At 37.0% G+C, this 21,111-nt stretch overlaps 1 protein-coding gene across 11 annotated transcripts in view; it reads left to right on the top strand.

Moving 5' to 3' along the window:
• Positions 1-508: 508 nt before the first annotated feature.
• Positions 509-21,111, top strand: part of synj1 (synaptojanin 1) — a 37,056-nt gene continuing 16,453 nt past the window's right edge. For 5 of the 11 annotated variants that reach the window (XM_028466079.1, XM_028466075.1, XM_028466076.1 and 2 more), the window contains exons 1-19: positions 509-752; positions 2,401-2,558; positions 2,746-2,832; positions 5,196-5,463; positions 5,653-5,878; positions 6,795-6,878; positions 7,079-7,156; positions 9,857-9,918; positions 12,281-12,377; positions 13,003-13,178; positions 13,298-13,379; positions 13,481-13,633; positions 16,043-16,208; positions 16,510-16,533; positions 17,649-17,840; positions 19,483-19,567; positions 19,696-19,836; positions 19,922-20,114; positions 20,208-20,366. In XM_028466079.1, coding sequence (XP_028321880.1) covers positions 2,435-2,558; positions 2,746-2,832; positions 5,196-5,463; positions 5,653-5,878; positions 6,795-6,878; positions 7,079-7,156; positions 9,857-9,918; positions 12,281-12,377; positions 13,003-13,178; positions 13,298-13,379; positions 13,481-13,633; positions 16,043-16,208; positions 16,510-16,533; positions 17,649-17,840; positions 19,483-19,567; positions 19,696-19,836; positions 19,922-20,114; positions 20,208-20,366 — 2,397 coding nt within the window. In that variant the 5' untranslated portion in view covers positions 509-752; positions 2,401-2,434. The remainder of the gene's footprint in view (positions 753-2,400; positions 2,559-2,745; positions 2,833-5,195; positions 5,464-5,652; positions 5,879-6,794; positions 6,879-7,078; positions 7,157-9,856; positions 9,919-12,280; positions 12,378-13,002; positions 13,179-13,297; positions 13,380-13,480; positions 13,634-16,042; positions 16,209-16,509; positions 16,534-17,648; positions 17,841-19,482; positions 19,568-19,695; positions 19,837-19,921; positions 20,115-20,207; positions 20,367-21,111) is intronic. The other 6 variants (XM_028466082.1, XM_028466077.1, XM_028466073.1 and 3 more) reach the window with 5 other exon arrangements.

The following is a 21,111-nucleotide window of genomic DNA, read 5'->3' as shown; positions in this document are numbered from 1 at the left end:
CTCATCACTACACTCTGTGTGACTTGCAAAATATGTAATATTTTTTTAATGTGTTTCCTTAAAAAACAGCTGCATTGAAGCAGAAAAATAAAATGCATCCAAAGTTGAACAAAGATAGTAGTTTGTTCAATTTTTTCACAACTCCTCAACAATAAATCTAATCAGAATAATAATTGTTCATTTAAAAAAAAAAAAATCCATTTGAAGCTCTTATGCATGTTATAAACATTTTCCATCAGTGTTGTGCATTGGGAAGTTCTTTATCTTGTAATTTTATATTCGCTGTACGCGGTTACTCCAAAACAAGTAGACCCCGCCTTATGCAATATATGGTTGGGTAGTCATGCCCTTCTCTTAGCGTTTATTGGCTATGAGAAGCTGTCACTCAACAATAATGGTGAATTTACAGGCGCTGCAAGCGGAACTCCAAGACAAATAGACCCCGCCTTCTGCAATTTATGATAGGGTAGCCAGGCCCTTTCGTTGCGTTTATTGGCTTAGAGAAGCTGTCAATCAATAGCAAGGGCGAACATTTTGCTTTGACCTGCAATTGTTAAAATTGACAATTCCTTACTTAAAACAGAATTAACGTTTCGTAATTTATTATTTTTAAAACCACAGAATAAATTAACTATTTTAAATATCATTGTTACGTCAGGGAGGCGTGGGTTTGCGTCGGAATGTACCATTTTTTTGAGGCGCGGGGAAGGATTTTGTTGTGACAGCCGAGTTACAACCCGGCGGGGGAGACGGTAAGATCTCATATATCTGTGTCATTTAATGCACAGTATTGTGTTGAAGATTAGATTTAATGGCATGTTAACGGTTTTTTATGTTTTCCTGACATAGTTGCTTGAAGCTGTATGTCGAGTGAAACGCGTATTAAGGTTTACTGGACGTGGAAAAAAAAAAATAGTACGGCCATCATAATATAGTAAGATAGCGAAGCACAGCTATGACTGTGAATAATCTACCTGATGTAGCTAACGAGCATAGAGCTAGCGTTAAGCTTACAGGAAGGAAGAATCCTGGTGGTGGAATGGTTTTACTTTATGGTACATAATCAGGATTTAAGCTATCCGTCGTTAGCCTTCACCCGGGCTCTTTTTCAGATGCACCGAGGAGAAGTCGTGACTGTAAAGGATGGATGATATTTCATCTCCCCGGCCTCACTGTTAACTGCAGTGTCATTCATCATCACCCCCATGGTCACTGGTGATAATCACTTTAGAAAACCAAGCATCATTTTAATAAAGGCGTGAGCCTTATTATTAGCCTGCTTCACCCCCTGATTGCATTATGGTCTTTGAGTTTCGCAATGTTAGTCTTCCTGTTGGTTAATTCACACACTCAGATTTCCAAGAATTACCCCAATTTCATAGTATTTAGTTTTTTACGTAATCAGTGGTTAAACATCCACTGTTATTATCCAGTAACAAACAGACAGCATGCTGCAAATATTATGTCTGATTGAAGATATATTGCTATTTTTGTTTCATCTGCAATTAATCCTGATTTTTTTTATCAATTAAATAGCACACAAATTCCTTATGTGACATTGTAGATTTTATACAAAGCAAGAAATAATCTACTGCCAGGAAATATCCCAAAACACGAGAGGGGGGTTATCAATTATGGGGAAAATTAAATGTAAAGATTTTAAGTGTTAGAACCACATGAAAAGGTTTTTTGTATGACAATTTGTATCATAAGTTGTTGGTTTTTTTTTCCTGCTTTGAGTAATACTGATTAGTTATGGAGTATTTGTGAATATGTAGATCGTAGGGATGTCCTAATGCAACTTTTTCACTTCCGATACGATACCGATATTGCAGCCTTGAGTATTTACTTATTTTGTAGTGTGGAATGTTAGAAAAGGCTTGATCAAGTAATGTTAGTCAAACATAAAACAATAGTCAACTATTCAAGTTCACTTCAGTTATTTTTTACTGTCAGTATATGGTGGGAACAACTGAGGGCGGGGACAAAAACAACAAAAACTTATCGGCGTGCTTATATTGGAGATTTTAGATGCATTCCGATAAAATCCGATATTCGTTTTCTGGCTGATATCGGACCAATATCCGATATCAATATTGGATTGGGACACCCCTAGTAGATTGCTTGTATGAATATATATGGGTCATAATTGTATTGTTGTATTTTTTTTAAAAAAAGGATAATCGGTTGTGAATAAAGGGGCAGGATTAAATAATTTTACACTTAACCTTTTCACAGATGTAAGTTGAGACTTAAGTGTTTGTGGATCAAATCAATGGTTATTTCTGCTGTTGTAATTTATTATGTTTTGTTTTTCTAAACTATTGTTCTGTTATTATTTGACATGTTGGAAATAAAGACATCAATCAATCATTCAATTTTATTTGTTTTTCTTTCCAGATCAACAGATAAGTCTCTTAAATTTGGTTCAACCATGGCCTTCAGCAAGGGATTTCGCATTTACCACAAACTGGACCCGCCACCTTACAGTGTCATAGTGGAGACAAGGACCAGGGAGGAATGTCTCATGTTTGAATCAGGGGCTGTTGCTGTTCTTTGTAAGACACCCATCCATTCTATCCACTTTAAAATACAGAAAAACTGCACTGTGCATAGAAACATAGAAAGATAACTTGGATAGTTCAAGTTTTATTATTCTTTATTTACAATCACTGACTACTTTCCACCAAATGTCAGCCCTTCTACTGTTGTTTATAAGATTCTGTGCTCCGTCTTCTCTTCCAGCGGCAGCAGAGAAGGATGCCATTAAAAGCACATACACAAAGATAGTGGATGCTTATGGAATTCTTGGAGTTCTCCGGCTAAACCTCGGTAGGTAAACAGACACCAATTTTTTTCCAATCTAGGTTTTTTTTTTTTTGCGGCAGACAGTGAAGACTTATTTAAAAAGCTGCTTTCTCCTGTCCTCCACGTGACCTTGAACGCTCTTGTTATCACAACAGGACAAGCATAGATTTGTGGATAGCTGAGATTCAAACAGAATTGTTCTCGCGGCTTTTGTTGTATTGTTTTTCAATTTTGACTAATTAATCTTTACATTTAATCAGACATTACATTCCATCTCAGGCCGCCCTCCTGTACATGCGCGCTATGATATTCTCACACATTTTGAGTTTTGAAAGCAGTAGCAACTAACATTCAAATGTCTCATAACTCAACAAAACGGCAATAACAGAGTCACCAGAGGTTCCTTCAATTACAATTGTCAGATCCCACATTGCAGGACTTCATTTAGTCAGTTTATCTACAGAAGTTCTAAACTATGGAATCCTTTACCCACTCAACTCAAAACCATATCGCATTTTAAAACATTCACCTGTAGGCTTAAGTCTTGGCTGAAAGAAAATCTAAATTGTACCGATGTGTAAATAGCTGTGTGTGTTTGTGAATGTTTTATAATCTTTGTGTTGTGGCTGGGTAAGTATTATTGTTTTGACTGTATTTCACTGTAGTGTAGGAAGGCCCAACCAGGGACAGGAGTTGTCAGGGTTCCCGCAGATCCTTAAAAAGTCTTAAAAGGCATTAAATGAATGAATCTAAAAATAAGTCCTTAACTTATTCAGTGCCAGCCATTATCAGATTTTCTACCCCCCTCAGTGCCAGCCGTTTTAGAGCATTTTGACTGATTTTAAAGACCCACAGAATATTTTCTACTATGACTATCATTTGTTTCTGGCTTGTTTCGTTCTTTTGTAATCAGCCGTTGAATAGAGCAAGTTTTACACAAATCTTTAGTTTCAGAGCAAAAAGCTGAGAAAAAAGCCTTTTTTTTTAAAAAAAAAAAAAACCTTGTCAGTGACTTTAAAGCTATTTTTTTTGCTTTAGTGACAACTCTAATATCTGAACATTGTTTCCTTATATAAAACATTAAAAAACCACTGAGACAGGGCTTTTGATGGCAGAATTATTATTATTTATCTATCTGAGTCAGAGTTGAATGGATTGTCTACACACACACAATTTCTTCTTCCTCCCCGACATGCAGAGTGTGACTGCATTCCCCGTATTTTATTGGTTTTATTTAATCATCACCACACTATCCATTAGTTCCACACATGCTCTGGTCGAGTGTGCGCTGCTGGGAACGTCAGCTCTGTACGTAGCGCCATTTTCTGTCTCCTAACTCCTTTCCTTTCTCCTTCTGTGCTCCGCTGAGCACGGCTGATCTCTCATCCAAAGCTGCGCTGCTACCTCCTACTTGTCACCTATTATTTTGCTATCTGGCTCACAGGCTGGGGGTATTTTGTACCCACCCTCACCAATCCACTCTCCTCCCCTCTCCTCCCGACACGCAGGGATGACCCCTTTAGCCCGGTTAGTTGATGGTTTTATCTCATGATCACAACATTATCAATAATCCACTCAGGTCCACACATGTTCTGTGTTAGTATGTGGAGCTGTGAGCTGCTCGATACGTCACAATATCACTCTTTAGCACCATAATCTCCCTTTTTCCTGCTTCTTCCTGCTTTGCTGGGTAGCATCAGTGGCTAATCTCTCATCTAAAGGTGCACTGCTGCCATCTTCAGGGCACAGTTGGTCACTAAAACACCCCACAGCTTAGATATTGATGAGGGACCTCCGCCAGGGTATTTTCTAGTAATCCCTGTGAAAAAACGCAAATGACGAGTGTCTCGTCAATGGCACTGAGCCTTTGGATTTGAAATGACGAGATATCTCGTCAATGGCACTGAGTGAGCTAATAGATTTCTGGGCTTGTTTGTCATCTTGTGTTTTTGGAGTGATTTAGATCGTTTTAGTCTGTTTTTTGTGTATCTTACTGTCATTTTGTGTATTTTTGTGCATTTACTTTGGGTGCCGACAGTTGCACGTCTGCACTAGACACTAGAAAAATATAACCTTAACCCTATGTAATTGATGTGGTGTTTTTTTTTTCACCTAATTACTGGTATTTTTACTGTGAATTTGGCCTTAAACTTAATTTTAAATGACAATAAAACGTCTTGACTTTAATTTGACTGAAGCTGTAGGAACCCTGGTTGTGAAACAGCATTAGCTACATGCTGTATTTGCATCACATCAGCTGCAAACTTTTGTATTTATGTTGAATTACTTTGTCCCTGTCAAATTTATACATAATTAAATTAAAAAAAATATATAAACACTTGTTTCCTGTTCACCGACACAGTTGTTGTTTTCTGTGTGTTTTCCAGGAGATTCCATGCTTCACAGTCTGGTAGTTGTGACAGGCTGCAGCTCTGTGGGCAAGGTTCAGGATTCAGAGGTTTTCAGGGTCACACAAACGGACTTTATATCACTGAAGAACGATCCTGGAGATGAGGACCGCATTGCTGAGGTGCGAAAGGTCCTGAACTCGGGACATTTCTACTTTGCCTGGTCCTCCTCTGGAGTCAGCATGGACTTGAGTCTCAATGCACATCGCAGGATCCTAGAAGACACCACAGATAACCGCTTCTTTTGGTATGTGAGACCGTTTTTTTTTTTTAAAAAGATCTTGATTAGAGGCATTTTTTGCTTTGAATACAAACACAGGAGTAGCTGTTGATTTAGTACAATGTCTCCAGTCTGTGCGGTTCACAGTTTGTTTCCATTGTGTGAAGTGGGAGGCTGAAACACTTCCTGACCAACTGTTTTCTTTTTCCTCTAAAGGAACCAGTCGCTACACTTGCACCTAAAGCATTACGGGGTGAACTGTGACGACTGGTTACTCAGGCTGATGTGCGGTGGCGTGGAGATCAGGACCATCTATGCGGGCCACAAACAGGCCAAAGCCTGTATCTTCTCTCGCTTGAGTTCAGAGCGAGCTGGCACACGGTTCAACGTCCGAGGAACAAACGATGATGGACAGGTGGCCAACTTTGTGGAGACGGAACAGGTGACTTATTTCCTCATGAGTGTCGTGACTGTCTATCTGTTTCATTACTGTTATGGAAACGGAAACTTTCTCTCTTTTTTTAGGTCTGTTGACGTGCTTCCGTTATGTGCACGTTAACAAACAACTTTGTCAAGTGACAAACTACTTTTTTATTCAAAGAGTTTTATGGTATTGGGTAAAATCAATTATTGATTTGAATACGATGTAACATTTTTAAAAAGGTTTTAGAAGTAGATCTTGTTTATTGTAGTTCCTTCATATTACCAAGTCAGCACATTTTATAACATGCACAATTGCACACGCATATTAGTTTGTGTTTAATTTTATATAGTCATATATATATATATATATATATGTATATATATATAATAATAGGGTGGTCCATCAAAGAAAAAGTTTCAGATAACATCGATTAGCACCCTGCATTAGGTTTTGGCATCCAGAAGATGATTTATTAAGACTTTTGGAACAAAAAGGAGATATTTTAAAGATTGCACAAGCTGCTCAAAGTTTCCTAAATCATTATTGTGCTTTAGTTTGCACTTCCACAAAATGGAAATGATAAAATATGTAAAGCACTGATAATACCAAAGCTATTTGGAAGAAATTTGCAGGATTTGGGAAAAATTGAGGTGAGTTCTTTTAACAATTTGAAATAAAAAATAACTTCTATCATGTGACGTATGCATGGGAAAATGTAAGCGCTGCTAATATTGTGGTGTTTCATTGGATTTGTGCATTATTTTGGAGATATCAACAACTGAATTAGTTGGTAATTTCAGAATCAGAATCAGAAATGTTTTTAATGGCCTTGAGTTTGTCATGTGTGCTATAATGTATAACGTTCACATCGATGCATACTTTCTTATAATGGGATTTAACTGAATTTGCTTGGCTTTGTTTGCTTTTTCAACAGGTTATCTTCCTGGATGACAAAGTCTCCTCCTTCATACAGATCCGAGGTTCTATTCCCCTTTTCTGGGAACAGCCAGGCATCCAGGTATGAAAGTGAAAACATATAAGTAATTAAGTGTAAGGTTCATTAAAATAATAAAGAGACATCCACAAAGATTTATGTAATATATGTCAGGTGTTTTTCTGTTCAGACAGATGGAAAAAAAACATAAAAATATGATAATGTTTCCCCTATGGTGGACTTTTTTTATTCTGGTTTTTAACACACTTTGTTGCTGTGTTCAGAAAAAGTCCATTAAGGGTGTTTTGTTGCATCTGAATGAGAACCGTCACCCTATTGGACTGGATGAAAACCCCCACCTGGTATAATCTTCTCTTTTATTTGGATTTCCGGGGGTCCTGCTGGTGCTGGCGCTTTTCAAACTGCAGCTATAGGTGGTCCCTCTGTGCAACTCCAAAGAACATCATGGAAACTTAATCCAATTCACCCGTCAAACACCATGCTGCTGTATGGTTTACACAGCTCAAACTATGTGGTCTTGACGTTGCACAGACTGATTAAACCAAAAAAAGAAAAGAAGTGTGGGGGTTATCGATAGTAATAGTGGTTGGTAAAGGGTATTTCTCTTGTTTTTCTCAGCTCCCAGACATCTTTGGTCAGGTGAGAGCCTTGTCTGAAAACATCCCCCAACTACTACTTCCCTTTACTACACTGATAGAATCAACAGTGTAATGATGTGTATCACCAGGGAAAAACTGGTCCAAAATGGATCCGCACGATCCACAACGACCACCTTTCAGATGCTAAAACCACATAATCCAACAAACTCTTGAGTCAAAACACAGGGTAGTGAGCTTGGGATTGTTTTCAGACAGAACTGTAGCTCCCCCCCACCCCCAACCCCTGCTTTTATAGCTCTGTTTCAGCCCTCAGTCCCTTCTACTAGTTGTGACTTGTAGGCTCTCTCCCATTTACTGGTACTTGCTTCATCCCCTGAGTCAGACATGTGATTATTCATTCAAACAGAGAGTTCTTGATATTTACTTAGTTTTTTTTTTTCTTTTTTTCTTGCACATTAGGATTAGTTAGGATTTTGCGTGTGGATTAAGAGTAGTTAGTGTAGCACTGGAAACTGAGATGGAGCTTCCCCCTTAGTTTTGCATAGTTGGTACAGCCCTGCTAAACCAAACAAATAGAACATGGGACAGAGAAACATATATATAAAAAAAGATACGAAAAGTAGAAATTGCTGATCAATTGAAGGTAGGACTAGTGAATTAAGTTTTTTTGTTTTTTTTTTTTGTTAACTCTTCTTGCAAGGTAAATGGCCTTAAACCTAAGACAGGGTAATCGATTGCCCACAGTACAACTGTAATTGGAGTCTTCTCAGTTGCCATCTCCGGAAGTTATTAAATATGCATAACCACAATGTGTGTGTGTGTGAGTGTGCGTGTGCGTGTGTGCATGTGTGACAGCAGAAGGTGAATAATAAGACAAATGGCAGCAGTAGGGACCAAAGTATTTTTAGGGTCAGCAAGAATTATGTATGCAAGCAAAACAAGTGCAGCAGTTAATAACGTCATTAGCAGAGCACGAGAAATAGATTGAAAATTAACTTAAACCTGTTTGATATATTAAAAAAAAAAATTGTCATATAAGTCAATAGTGTAGTCCTTGTTACTCAATAAATCTAAGATGTATAAGGTTGAAAATACCGCTTAAATGTTTGCTTTCATCTCCAACATACGTGAGTCCTTCGTTTGCTGTCATTTTCACGCATTGCATTGTGGGATGTGGGATGTGATGTTGCAAAGACGGGTTCAAGTGTTTTTACTTTTTTTCTGATAGCACGGAGAATATTGGGAGCAAACCAGAACAACAATGGTGTCAAGCGAATCCCTGTCCTCCTTGTCTGTTGAAAAACACAAGAAATCTCTGTTCAACCACCTGAAAAAACATCACAAACTTGATAAATGCATTAAAGCTAAAGCTAATATTGCTTCACATACGTAATCCGACACTCAAAATAGAAAATGTTGACATGCTGCTGTTTCAAGGAGTTGCCCTCTGTAACAGTGTATTTATATATTGTTAGCCCATAGTAAATTTCAGATTCTTTGGTAAATTTTATTATTTATAATTATTCTTGTTTAAAACTTTTCTTTTGTACTCTAAACTATTCACATACTGTTTGTTCAAAAGTAGTTAAATAAAAATACAGATATTTTTCTTAACAGGATGAATAATCGTGATTACCATTTTGGCCATGTATCTGTTTACGGGACTCCACATCCCATAATGCAATGCACAAAAATCTACATTGGAGATAAAAACAAACTTGAGCGGCAATTTCAGCCTTTTCTCTTTCTTTTTGGAGTAAATGACTTCATGTAATAAAATGGATAGCATCTTTAAAGAAGGAATGGTTTCCATAGTAAGAATACAGTGGAAGTTGATTTGATCCCAGTACGAGCTGGTAAAGCTCCTGGAGAAATAAAATCTGTGGGGAGGCTTTTAGATTCAGAAATGAAGCAGATTGACTCCTGAATTGTGTGAACACTAATAGATGTAAAGAAAAATGTTAAAAGGAAAAAAAAGCCTAACAGCACCTATTTTTCCTTCTTTCTGAAATAGAAAGTGAAATGATTTGAGAAGAAGTGGCTTGAAAAACAGAACTATAGGTGTAGATTTGGAGAAACGACTAGACAAGCAGGAACCTGCTGTGCTTAGAGAGAAGCCACACGTTTAATCATATTCATGTGGCCTGTGCTTGCTTGCAACACTGCTGTGTACTTTCAAACAGTAAGAAGCAGTTTATTCTGAAAAACACCGCTCAGTGTTTACGTCTAAAAAAGATGCCACGCTGCCCTTTTATTGCATTGTCTGTGACCTCTCTTAAGATCTCATCTTCCTGTTTGAAATGTCACCCGCTATTTCTGTCCCAAGTTCATTTCTCATCATCAGGGTTTTTTCTTTGGCCATTTTGCAACATTGGGAGTTTCCTCCACCCTGTTTGTTCATCCTTAACCAAAGAAGGGATGCTGTGGGTTTTGTCTCAACAGGTCGGCTCACATCGCGTCAAGCTGTCGAGGGGATTTGAAGCAAACGCACCAGCTTTTGAAAGGTAGATCAAATATTCTGCCTTGATTGCGTGCAGAGGTTAGGGCTGCACGATTAATCGAATTTTAATCGTGATCACAATTTTGTTTGCCACAATTCAGTTAATCTGATCGTCGTCAATTTTTACAATTAAAATGCGGACTCTGCACTCTGTAATAATGTAGTTATTCTGTTAGTCTTTGGAACATTTTAAGTTATTTTAAATTATTATTGTTTTTTTGACATAATTCTTATTTAAAGCTTCATTTTGCACTGTAAACTGTACACATATTGTTTGTTAAAAACACAGATTCTTTCCTAACATGATAAATAATTGGGATTGAATTGTGATTACGATATTGATAAAAGTGAATCGTGATGAACATTTTGACCATAATCATGCAGCCCTAGCAGAAGCAGAAGTTTTTTTTGTGACGCTACCTTAACAGCAGTAGGGACGTTATTTTGTCCTCCTGATTTGATTGGCTGGCCCTAATATCTCCTGAGAGTTACAAAGACAGAGGCGTTAATTAAAGTGTGTCTTCTGAGACTGGTTCATTACAGTGAATATAAAGGCTACATTAGTGTCCATTAATAAGCTGTCGGCCCTGATAACTCTTCGTTTTTATCAATCAGAGAAAGTCTGTTTTTCCTTAATGGACTTTTGAAGTTTCTATTGAAAGTTATTTTTAATTCCTTTGTTCTTGTGCATTAAGATACATTTTTTTTTTCAACTTTATTCCATCAGTAGTTTCCTTCTGAAACAAGGTTGTCTGAAAGTTACGAGATAGCGTTGGTGCTGCTTTGGGCTGGGTCTAGGACTGCCTGTGTTATCTAAACCAGCAGCAGAATAATAAAGACATGGTGGGCAGTGATAAGTGTTTGTTTGCTAATGAGGAATTCTTCATTTATTGAGATTAAGTTTTACTTTTTTAAAGAGCAGATGCTGTATTTACACCAAAGCTAAAACCTGACACTATTTTTTTTTTTTTTTTTTTCTGTGATTACTGTTTTGGTGGTGTGATGATTTATGGTTTACTTCCACACTTTACACACTAGCATCCAGTTTGGCATGTCTCTCACTATGTCTACAAGTAGAATAACTGATAAAATGACATCTTGACATCTGGCATCTTAGAGTCCTAACCTGTCCCATGGTAACTGAGGAGATAACAGCTCTCTAATCACTGCCACACCTTGAAACACTTCTGTCCTTATCTGAGCAGTCGTTTTATCAATTTTAATGCAGCAATGCCTTCCATTGTGTTCAACTAGACATTAATAGATGTTTGGATCATAAACCGTTTCTGCTCTAAAACACAGATGGTTATTTAGTGATGTCAGAGGATGCAGAATTGAAATTCTTCATCTGAAAAAAGAGGTGTGAACTTCTAATAAATTCATACAGATCATTTACTCATCTATTGGAACTGCCAAGTAAAGCTGAAACATCCATTCTGTTGTATAACCCATCTTCTATATTGATCTGCAGGGATGTTAAATCACAACATCCACATGTGTAGCTTATTAGCAGTTAGTCTCTTTCCCACATTAGGAAGGCCATACACAATGTTGCATTTTGTTCATGAAATTTGATGTCCTCTAAATTCTAGTTTGTCATATTTGATTTAGTTTAGAATAAAATCCCTATCTCTAACCACTGGCAAAAGTTCATATCTTGGTTCATCATTGACGGAACTTTGTGAAATCTGATTCCGTTTTGTGGGGTTGGTTCCTCATTAACCAATAACCACAGAGGTTTGCGGATTTAATCACAATTTCTCCAAAGAAAAAAAAATAGTGGTGTTCATACATTTAGACCTACTGTATGGTTATTAATGGGGATATACATTTCTAACAAGCCTTTATAGTTTAGTTAGTTTATTTTTGAGCAGTTTACATTCTTGATTTTTTTTTTTTTTCTAACCAACATTCACATTACAATTTTACAACATTCACATTATTCAATTACAAAAGGTCAAAAAAGGAGTAGGCTGAAGAATTCGTGTATCATTCGTTCATTCGTTTTTCATTATGTAACAAAAACGTAAAACTCCTTGTTTTTCAAATTCAAGCTCTTTTGCATCGGTACAGGAGACAAAAAACGATCACCTTCATCCATTTTCTCCATTACCGATTGGCCAAAGTACGTGACCCTGAAGTGTACTCTCATCTGACGCTAACGGCTATGCTAACAGCAGTTCGGCATGACAAGATCACTGCTTCCAACTGTGCATCCGAAACGTGTCCATTTCGCTTTAGCAGGTGTTGGGCACAGAACCTCTTCACGGACATTTAGGAGGATTTAGAGACTCCTAAGTCAGTGTGTGGTGTAGCATGTCATGTAGCTTTTATCCAACATCAATAACTCTGTCTGTGTCATGTAGACACTTCACTGCACTGCGGAGGCTGTACGGTAAGCAGGTGATCATCAATCTGCTTGGAAGTAAAGAGGGGGAACACATGCTGAGCAAAGCATTCCAGGTAGGAGAAGCTGACGTCTATGTTTACTTTAGTCCGTATTCATAGTTTTTTTATATAACTTTTCCTAAAAGACGGACAGAACAGAATACACGGATCACAGGCAATGTTTGCACGAACACATGCTGTCTTTGTGCACCCACACAGTAATGACAGAGAGGAAATGTCTCATGTGGGTGGATGAAGACGCTCACAACAGAAAACAGTGTTTACTGTCTTCTGTTGCATTTTTCGGAAGTCAGTGGACAACTTTTGCTGTAACCATCTAATTATTATTCCTGCCCCCCCCCCCTCCTTTATTTATATATTGTATGACCTTTATATTTTACAGTCTGGCTTTAGTGACAGCTTCAAGTGTTTGCAGTGAAGGGTAGTTTGTATCTTATCTAAACATAGCATTCCATACATTCCTAAACTTTCAGGTCACAGTACTAGATAAATGTGGAATGTATGTTAGAAATAATTGATTTAGTGAAGTTATTTGCACCAAAGTTGACATTATTAGATGCAGTGAGCATAATTCTTTATCGCTTACAGATTATTCTGTTAGAGAGCTGCTATAATGGGGTTTTCTTTAAAAAATAAAAAAACAATATAATTACCCTGTTGTGTGTTGTTTGACTTCCAGAGTCACCTAAAAGCATCAGAACACTCGTCCGCCGTCAAAATGGTGAACTTTGACTACCACCAAAACGTGCGAGGTGGTAAGGCAGAGAAACTCCACAGTGTGCTGAAACCCCAGCTTGGCAAATTTTTAGAAGACTGTGGCTTTTTCTACTACTCTGGAGAAACTGGCATAGTAAGGTGAGAATTGATGTTATGAAGATGATTTTGGCAAATACTTGAATTTTATTTCTTATTATTTGCGACTTGGCTCTAATTGGGGAATCTAAACTACAAGAAAAACTCTCATGTCTTTGTAGGACTCAGGGAGGCACCATCCGGACCAACTGTTTAGACTGTTTGGATCGAACTAACAGTGTCCAAGCTTTTTTTGCTCTGGAGGTAAGAGTCCAACGATGTACTGTCAATTGCATTTGTTAATTATTGTTAAGTCTGCAGTCTGAAGCTTATATTTTCTCTTTGCTTTGTCTTCCTGACTTTAGATGCTGCCAAAGCAGTTGGAGGAAATGAGCCTGACAGAGAAACCGCAACTGGTGGCCAGGTTCCAGGAGGTGTTCAGGACCATGTGGTCTGCTAATGGGGACTCCGTCAGTAAGATCTATGCAGGCACCGGAGCCCTGGATGGCAAAGCTAAGGTAACAACATACAAATGGTGTTAATTCAGTGGCTCTTGCATGATTCTTCTTTCTTTCTTTCATTGGGGTCACATTTCGGAAAAAATATGTCCGGTCCCGGTACTTTTTAATATATTATTTTCAGGAAAAATTATACCGACTGAAATATCAAGTGTGTATTACTTAACCCTCTTGGGCCTAAGGCGTTTTTGCTGTTTTTTTGTTGCGTTTGATTTTACCTTTATATTTCATATAAGGAAATCCATAACCTTTGCTTGTTTGGTATCAATTTTTTCAGGACAACCTCCCAAATGTGAATGTGAAGTATTTTCTTTAATATTGCATACTGTATTAACACAGTGGATCTAAAACCACTATATGAACTCAAATTTGAGTGGGAAAAAGTTAGGTTTTTTTACTATAAAAGTCACAAGCATTTTTAACGAATTATATTTATTGCTTGTATAGCAAATCTAAACTATATATTTCAAAAACTTATATACAGATGAATAAAAAAACACAGTTATATATAGATATTTTTAGTGAAATGCAAGCAATGTCTCAGGCGATTTTGTACAACTATTTACAAAAAAGTATGAATCACAAATACAGGGAAATGCAAATTATTTGTGCCCCATTGTGTTGATATAAAACAAAAAACAAATATATTAGACACTACACTACACTCCAGTCTTACTCACTATACACTAACTAAACAATCAAATCACAGTAATAATCACTATTATCTCAACTATCTTCAACACTTTTCCATTTCCTTTCCACTCTGTTACCATCAACCGTATCCATAGAAATCAATTTTAAAATGCCAAAAAAGGACATTAGGTATTCCAACAGGAATCATTGAGTTGTACCACAGTGTGTGATGGCTGTGACCAGCTTTCATTTTTTCCACTCCACTCCGTTACCACAAAAAGGTAATGGACTGGAAAGACCATCATACAACCTTATGTTAAACAAAAATTAGCGGCTATGCTGCTCATACACCACAGCTAACATGTAAAACTGAATGAGCTTCTTCATCCTTTAAATTCAATGATTTTCAACATCTCAAATGTGACCCAAATGAAAATGTCACCCTGATATTGCTCTACCAGTTGTGGGAGTAGTTTTGAATATAATTGGAAATGCAGCACCCAAACCCATCATAAGGTATATTTGCCAGACTTGTATTGACAGTTTGGCCCATGTAGTTATCGTAATTATAAATAACACGATCATTTTTAGTTTGCTCTATGGAGGTTTTACATGTAGACCATTAAGTACAAATTTATATATAAGTTTATTTTATTATTTTAAATAAGAAATGTGTAATTGATTCTGGGTAATTACATGAAATCCATTCATGCATTCAGTGTGCAGAGAGTGTTTTCCTTCTATTTCTTAACTTGTGTGTGTGTGTTTGCTGTGTCTTTCGGCTGTCCTTTGGACATCTCTACCCGTGTGGTAAGTTATCAAGTCGGTCATTGTCTTTTTTTATTACCAGTCGTGGTTTATTTTTGGTGGTGTGTTTGTTGATTCCAGTGTCTGTGGTGTCAAATGAGGTTGATGTTTATTTCTTTGGGATTGGATGAGATGGGATTGGGATATGAATCTGTCTGAGATTTTTGTTGTTTTCTTCGGGTTAACCACATGATGACTATTGTCATGGAGCCACATTCGATCTAGGGTGGTTCATAAAATGAATTTTCACCAAATTTTGCTAGATTGCTTTTTTGCTTCGTTCACATTGACATTGTAAGTATCTGTACCAAAAATGGAGCGAATTGCGCTACATTTTGGGGTAGCACAATTTTTCACAATGTTGACGTTTTTCGATTTTCAAGAATAGTGTTTGAACTGTTTTAATGTTCTTACTCATTTAGTATACATACAGGGATAAACTATTAATGACCATACCGTTGAAGTTTCTCATATCTGTGAAAGTTATGCATTCTTTGGTTGAGCAATAACACCCTTTACGGAACTTATATTGGCTAAATAGTTTGGTACAGATGTTCAAAATATCAAGAGGAACAAGGCAAAATGTGATCTGGCAAAATTTGGAAAACATTTTCTAATACCATTATATTGTGAACCACCATAGATCTTATATTTTATATCTTAGGATCGACTAAAATAAGAAAGTGCGTGTTTTTCCCGAAAGAAAACCATTTCTAAATTGTTGTTGGCTTAAAGATGTAATTTTTTCACATGATGTCATGAATTTATAAATCAAATCTGTTTCACATCAGCGCTTTACTTTATTCCCCTTTTGTTTCTAAAATCTATATTGATGATATCTTGTTATGGTTGGGTTTTTTCTTTGCTAAAGCTAGATCTAGAGAATTTCTCTTTACAGGTAAAGTGATTAGTTATGAGAATTTCTGTAACAGATAAATAGTATATACTGTATGTCTTTCTTTATTCTAGGCTGGGAAGCTGAAAGATGGAGCTCGGTCTGTGACTCGAACCATCCAAAACAACTTCTTTGACAGCTCAAAGCAGGAAGCCATAGACATCCTCAGGCTGGGCTCCACACTCAACAGTGATTTAGCAGACAAAGCTCGCGCCTTGCTCACCACTTCTAGTCTTTACGGTAATTCTCCTCTAAGATTATACAGTAAATCTGCATTTGTACTTTTAAGAGGAAGATTGTATTACTTCATTATTATTATTAAGTACTTAATTGAGGTTTAACATGTCTGTTCTTCCTGTTGTCCCGTGCCAGAGGCTTATTTGCACAATAGGCTTTTTTGTTTCCTATTTGTAAAGTGGAAAATATTGTCTGACTTGTTTAAAACTGAACCAACCGCTACGCTTGGTGTTATGTCACAGCGCTGCTTAAATCTCACTTCTCTCCCCTTCTCTTCCTGCTTTTTTTTTGCACACAATCGTAGTCACTGAGCCTGTCTTACAATCAGGTATAGTAACTGTCAGCAGGAAAAACCAACACAGTGGATGAATGTCCTCCCTTTTCCCCCTGAGCTGCACCATCATCATTTGTGTTTGCAACAAGTAGTTGTGTATGCATTTACACCCCAATTTTGGTAATGCTGCAATATTTCATATTCTGCACAATATTAAGGGTTTGTTACTGTAAAAAGTGTGAAGTTTATTTGCGGGTATTGAATATTTGCAGAATATTTAACCATTACCAATGCTTAGTGTGTAAATGTTATCCCTCTCATGTTGTTGTTGTGGACCTTCTGCAGGGTTGGGGTCAATTACAATTACATCTTCAATTATCAGTTCAATTCTGATTATGATTACCAGCATTTTTTCCAATTATGTTCTCAATTACCAAAGTTCAATTCCAGATCCAATTAATCACAATTACTGAGCCCATAAAAGTTAACTATTCTCTTGTGTTAGCTTTCTGTTAGCTTCTCTTATGATAATAAGGCGTCATGTCTTAAATCAGCTGTAAAATACACTATAAAATATTATCTCTCATTGAATTTATTTACTTTGTTAGGCTTCCTGATTCATGAAAATATTGGTATTGATATTTTTGGTGTGGGCGTATGAGCCTTTTTTCTGTCAGTATATGCCTCGATTTCAATTCTTTAAAAATGGTAGAATGATGCTCGACAACTAACAGGTAAATTTGATACAAAACATATTTTAATAATTTTTAACTACTTATGTGTAGGACATGGAACTGTAACATGGTTCCCCAGGTTTGTGTTTAATTAAATTGTAATTGACAGTTTTTATAGAATTTTAATGTCAATTACAATTACAAAGTCAATTATCTGAACTTAATAACAATTCAATTACTATTACAACAACAGATTTTTTCCAAATACAATTACAATTATAATAATTGTAATTATGATCAATTACGCAATTACAATTATAATTGACCCGATCCCTGACGTTCTGCATTGTACTCAATATAGTCCTATTATTTTATAAGGTTTCACTTTTTCTTTTCCCCTCCCTCTCTATCTTACTGACAGTCACATGAACAATCATTTTCCTATACCTTAAGCTTCTGTGTGTGTGTTTGTGTGTGTGTGTGTCCTTGCTGTAGCCTCCCCTAGAGTATTACTGGGAATGTGCCAGAACCACCGCAAATACACCAGGCCCAAGCAAATCCGCGTGTGCGTCGGCACCTGGAATGTTAATGGGGGCAAACAGTTCCGCAGCATTGCTTTTCGCAACCAAACGCTGAACGACTGGCTGTTGGACGCTCCCAAGAAAGCGGGACACCCCGAATTCCATGGTATGTCATGTGTTTTTCTTATTGCTCTGTGTACAGTGTCTAATATTGTGCAGGAAAAATACTCAAAACATCATAAAAACACCCAAGGACCCCCAAAACACACAAATCAAAAAAACCCACACAAAATGACAAAAGAATTTTCACAAAAACAGAAAACAACAATATAAACACACAAAGGGGGTATGCTACGAAGCTAAATTACCTCCTATTACACTAACTTCCGGGATTTAATCAGTGTGTGCTGTCCTACGAAGCTCACTAACATCTTACAGAGCTAAATCACCATGGTAACTTAGGCTGAATGACTAACCTGGTCGGGACCAGGTTTTGTTCTGGCTAGGATCTCATCGAAGGCTAAAGCCCCGCCTCCTGATCAGTGAGTTCTCTTAGAAAACGACCTGCCCATTGTTAGAAGATCCTGGTTGGTGCAGATCTGACAGCTGTGTTTAGGAAAGAAAGATTATTGATGGATAAATGCAATCCTTTCATTTACTGATAACATCCTTTAGGAAATATGTAGATTTACATCTGATGGACTGATCTACAGTAGCTGATGAAGCCTGTGTCTCCGTATGCGCAGACGGGTGAAGCCATTCATTCATTCATTCATTCATTCATTCATTCATACGCTATAGTGAGGCTGACAGCATCAGCAGGAACATACTACAGTGAAATAATGTGGTCTCATCCCAGTGTGTGTGATAAATAGGAGTCTACTTGAATAGGAACACGTGTGTGCTGTAATAAAGTCCGTTTATCATCCCATGGATTAATATCATAAATAATCTCACGCTTTTACCCGATTATATTGTCAGCAGATTCCTTCCTGGGTTCTTTCATACCTGCCTTTTCTGTAACAACAGTGTTATTTTTGGTCTGAATTATGGATTTTAATTATTCATAATTTCAAACTTAAGCTGAACACCTAACCGGATAGTAGATTGGATCTGAACGAGTATAAAAGCTCTGCCTCCTAACCAATCCTTCCTGGTGCGTGCTGCACTAACACTGTTGCCCTTCGCTGTCATCATGGTTTTGAATTTATTATGTTTGTTTAAGATTATAAGCTGTTCCTCCATTGTAAAAAAAAAAGGTCGCTGTGCCAGGTTTCTCCTTTTTAGTGATTGGTCAGATGCTGAAATCTCCACCCCTTTATGGGAGCACGCACGTGGCAGGCTGAAATCACTTGGCTTACATTAGTGCGTTATCGACCTTTGTAGTACAGCTTCTCTCTGAAAGGGAATGTTTGGTTAGGTAAAGCCCGCTAATGGAGAGAAATCCAGGATATAATTATCTAGCTTCGTAGTACCCCCAAAATGACTTCAAAAACCCACAAAATGACAAAAAAATAACAATTATAGGAAGATGAAATACATACAATGAGAGAAAATGCACATTAAAACAGAAGTCGAAATCCACTATATTCAGGTTTTCTTTTTACTCAGTGAATCCAAAATATATGTCATGACAAAAACATGTTTTATTTGATCGAAAGCTGCTTCAGGAAGCACTCTGGTATTATATATACTGTATGTCTTTCAGGGAATCAGATTGCAAGCTGTGTTGATGAAGTAACACAAAAATATATATTTGTGAAGAAGATATTCTCATATACAGTACATGGTTGTTTCTTACTTTTCAGACAGCAAAGCAAACCCTATAGACATCTTTGCTATTGGTTTTGAGGAAATGGTTGAACTGAATGCTGGGAACATTGTCAGTGCCAGGTAAGTGAACTTTAATGTTTTTTTAATCTTAGTCTCAAGTCTGTGAAATAAGACTGCTGTGATGTCATTATCTATGTTTATTCAATGTTTTATTTTTCCTTCTTTTTTGTATTTTTGTCCTGGACCAGTACAACTAACCAGAAACTGTGGGCTGCTGAGCTGCAGAAGAACATCTCACGGGACCACAAATATGTTCTGCTTGCCTCGGAGCAGCTGGTGGGAGTGTGTCTGTTTGTTTTCATCCGCCCTCAGCACGCCCCCTTCATCAGGTAGGCGGTGCCGCTACCTTCTGTATATGTCGGCCTGGATGCCATATAGCAGGACATCTCACCCTGCTGTTTTATTGTGTTCCAGGGATGTAGCTGTAGATACTGTTAAAACTGGAATGGGCGGAGCTACGGGTAACAAAGGAGGCGTGGCCATTCGCCTGCTGTTCCACACAACCAGCATCTGCTTCGTCTGCTCCCATTTTGCTGCCGGCCAATCACAGGTCAAGGAGAGAAACGATGACTACAGTGAGATCACACGCAGACTGAGCTTCCCCATGGTAACCAAAACTAATAACTAACCCACCTCTTTGACAAACTTTTGCCAATGTTTTTTTGCTTATATATTTATCTATATACTCTCTGTCCTCCAGGGTCGTCTCCTCTACTCACATGATTACGTATTCTGGTGTGGAGACTTTAATTATCGTATCAGTCTGCCCAATGAGGAAGTGAAGGAGCTCATCAAACAGCAAAACTGGGACGCCTTAACAGCTGGGGACCAGTTACTGGACCAGAAGAATGCTGGTTTTGTACGACATGATGCAACACACACAAAATTGACTAATATGAGCCATTAACAATGATTGTTGAATTACTATTATAATTATATGTTGATGTTGTTATTTCTTCCCTTTTTGCTACCGTTTGTTAATTATAAAGGTGGTTGAAACATAATGCATTATACGATAGACTTGCACAACTAATAGCAATTAATTAACAATCACAATAGTTGTGATTATTACAATTCAAATTTTGAAACATTGCCCAGCCCAATTTTTTTTAAAACTATAACGATATTAAAATTTTTCTCAGTGTTTTTTTCTTGAAAGAACTTTATTGTTTCCAGGAGGAATTTGCAACGCAACAACAATTTTGTAATGCAAGAATGCATAATCAAATTATGGTAATCAAAAAAGCTGTATTAAAATATAAATAAATTAGTCCCTATTTTTGAATGTGCATTCATCTACTACAATTACCTCACACAAATCTATTGGCAAGAAATATAGAAAAAACTATTAATATGTCAATTTCTTTTTTTACTATTATAATTATATGTTGAAATTGTCAGGTTTTTGTTTTTTTTTGTTTTTTTACCCATTTCTAAATATTTGAATTATAAAGGTGGTTGAAACATAATGTAATTGAAACATTGTCTAGCCCAGTTTTTTTTTTTTTTTTAAACTAATGAAGACAATATTTAAAAATGTTTGTAATAGGATTTCTTTCTTTTTTTCCTTCTTTTTAAAAAAAGTAAATGTATTGTTTCCTGGG

The sequence above is a fragment of the Gouania willdenowi genome, chromosome 14 (genome assembly GCF_900634775.1).
Source record: "Gouania willdenowi chromosome 14, fGouWil2.1, whole genome shotgun sequence".
NCBI classification, from domain to species: domain Eukaryota; kingdom Metazoa; phylum Chordata; class Actinopteri; order Blenniiformes; family Gobiesocidae; genus Gouania; species Gouania willdenowi.
The sequence above is the reverse complement of the archived record's forward strand: the minus strand, read 5'-3'. Positions and strand labels throughout refer to the sequence as shown.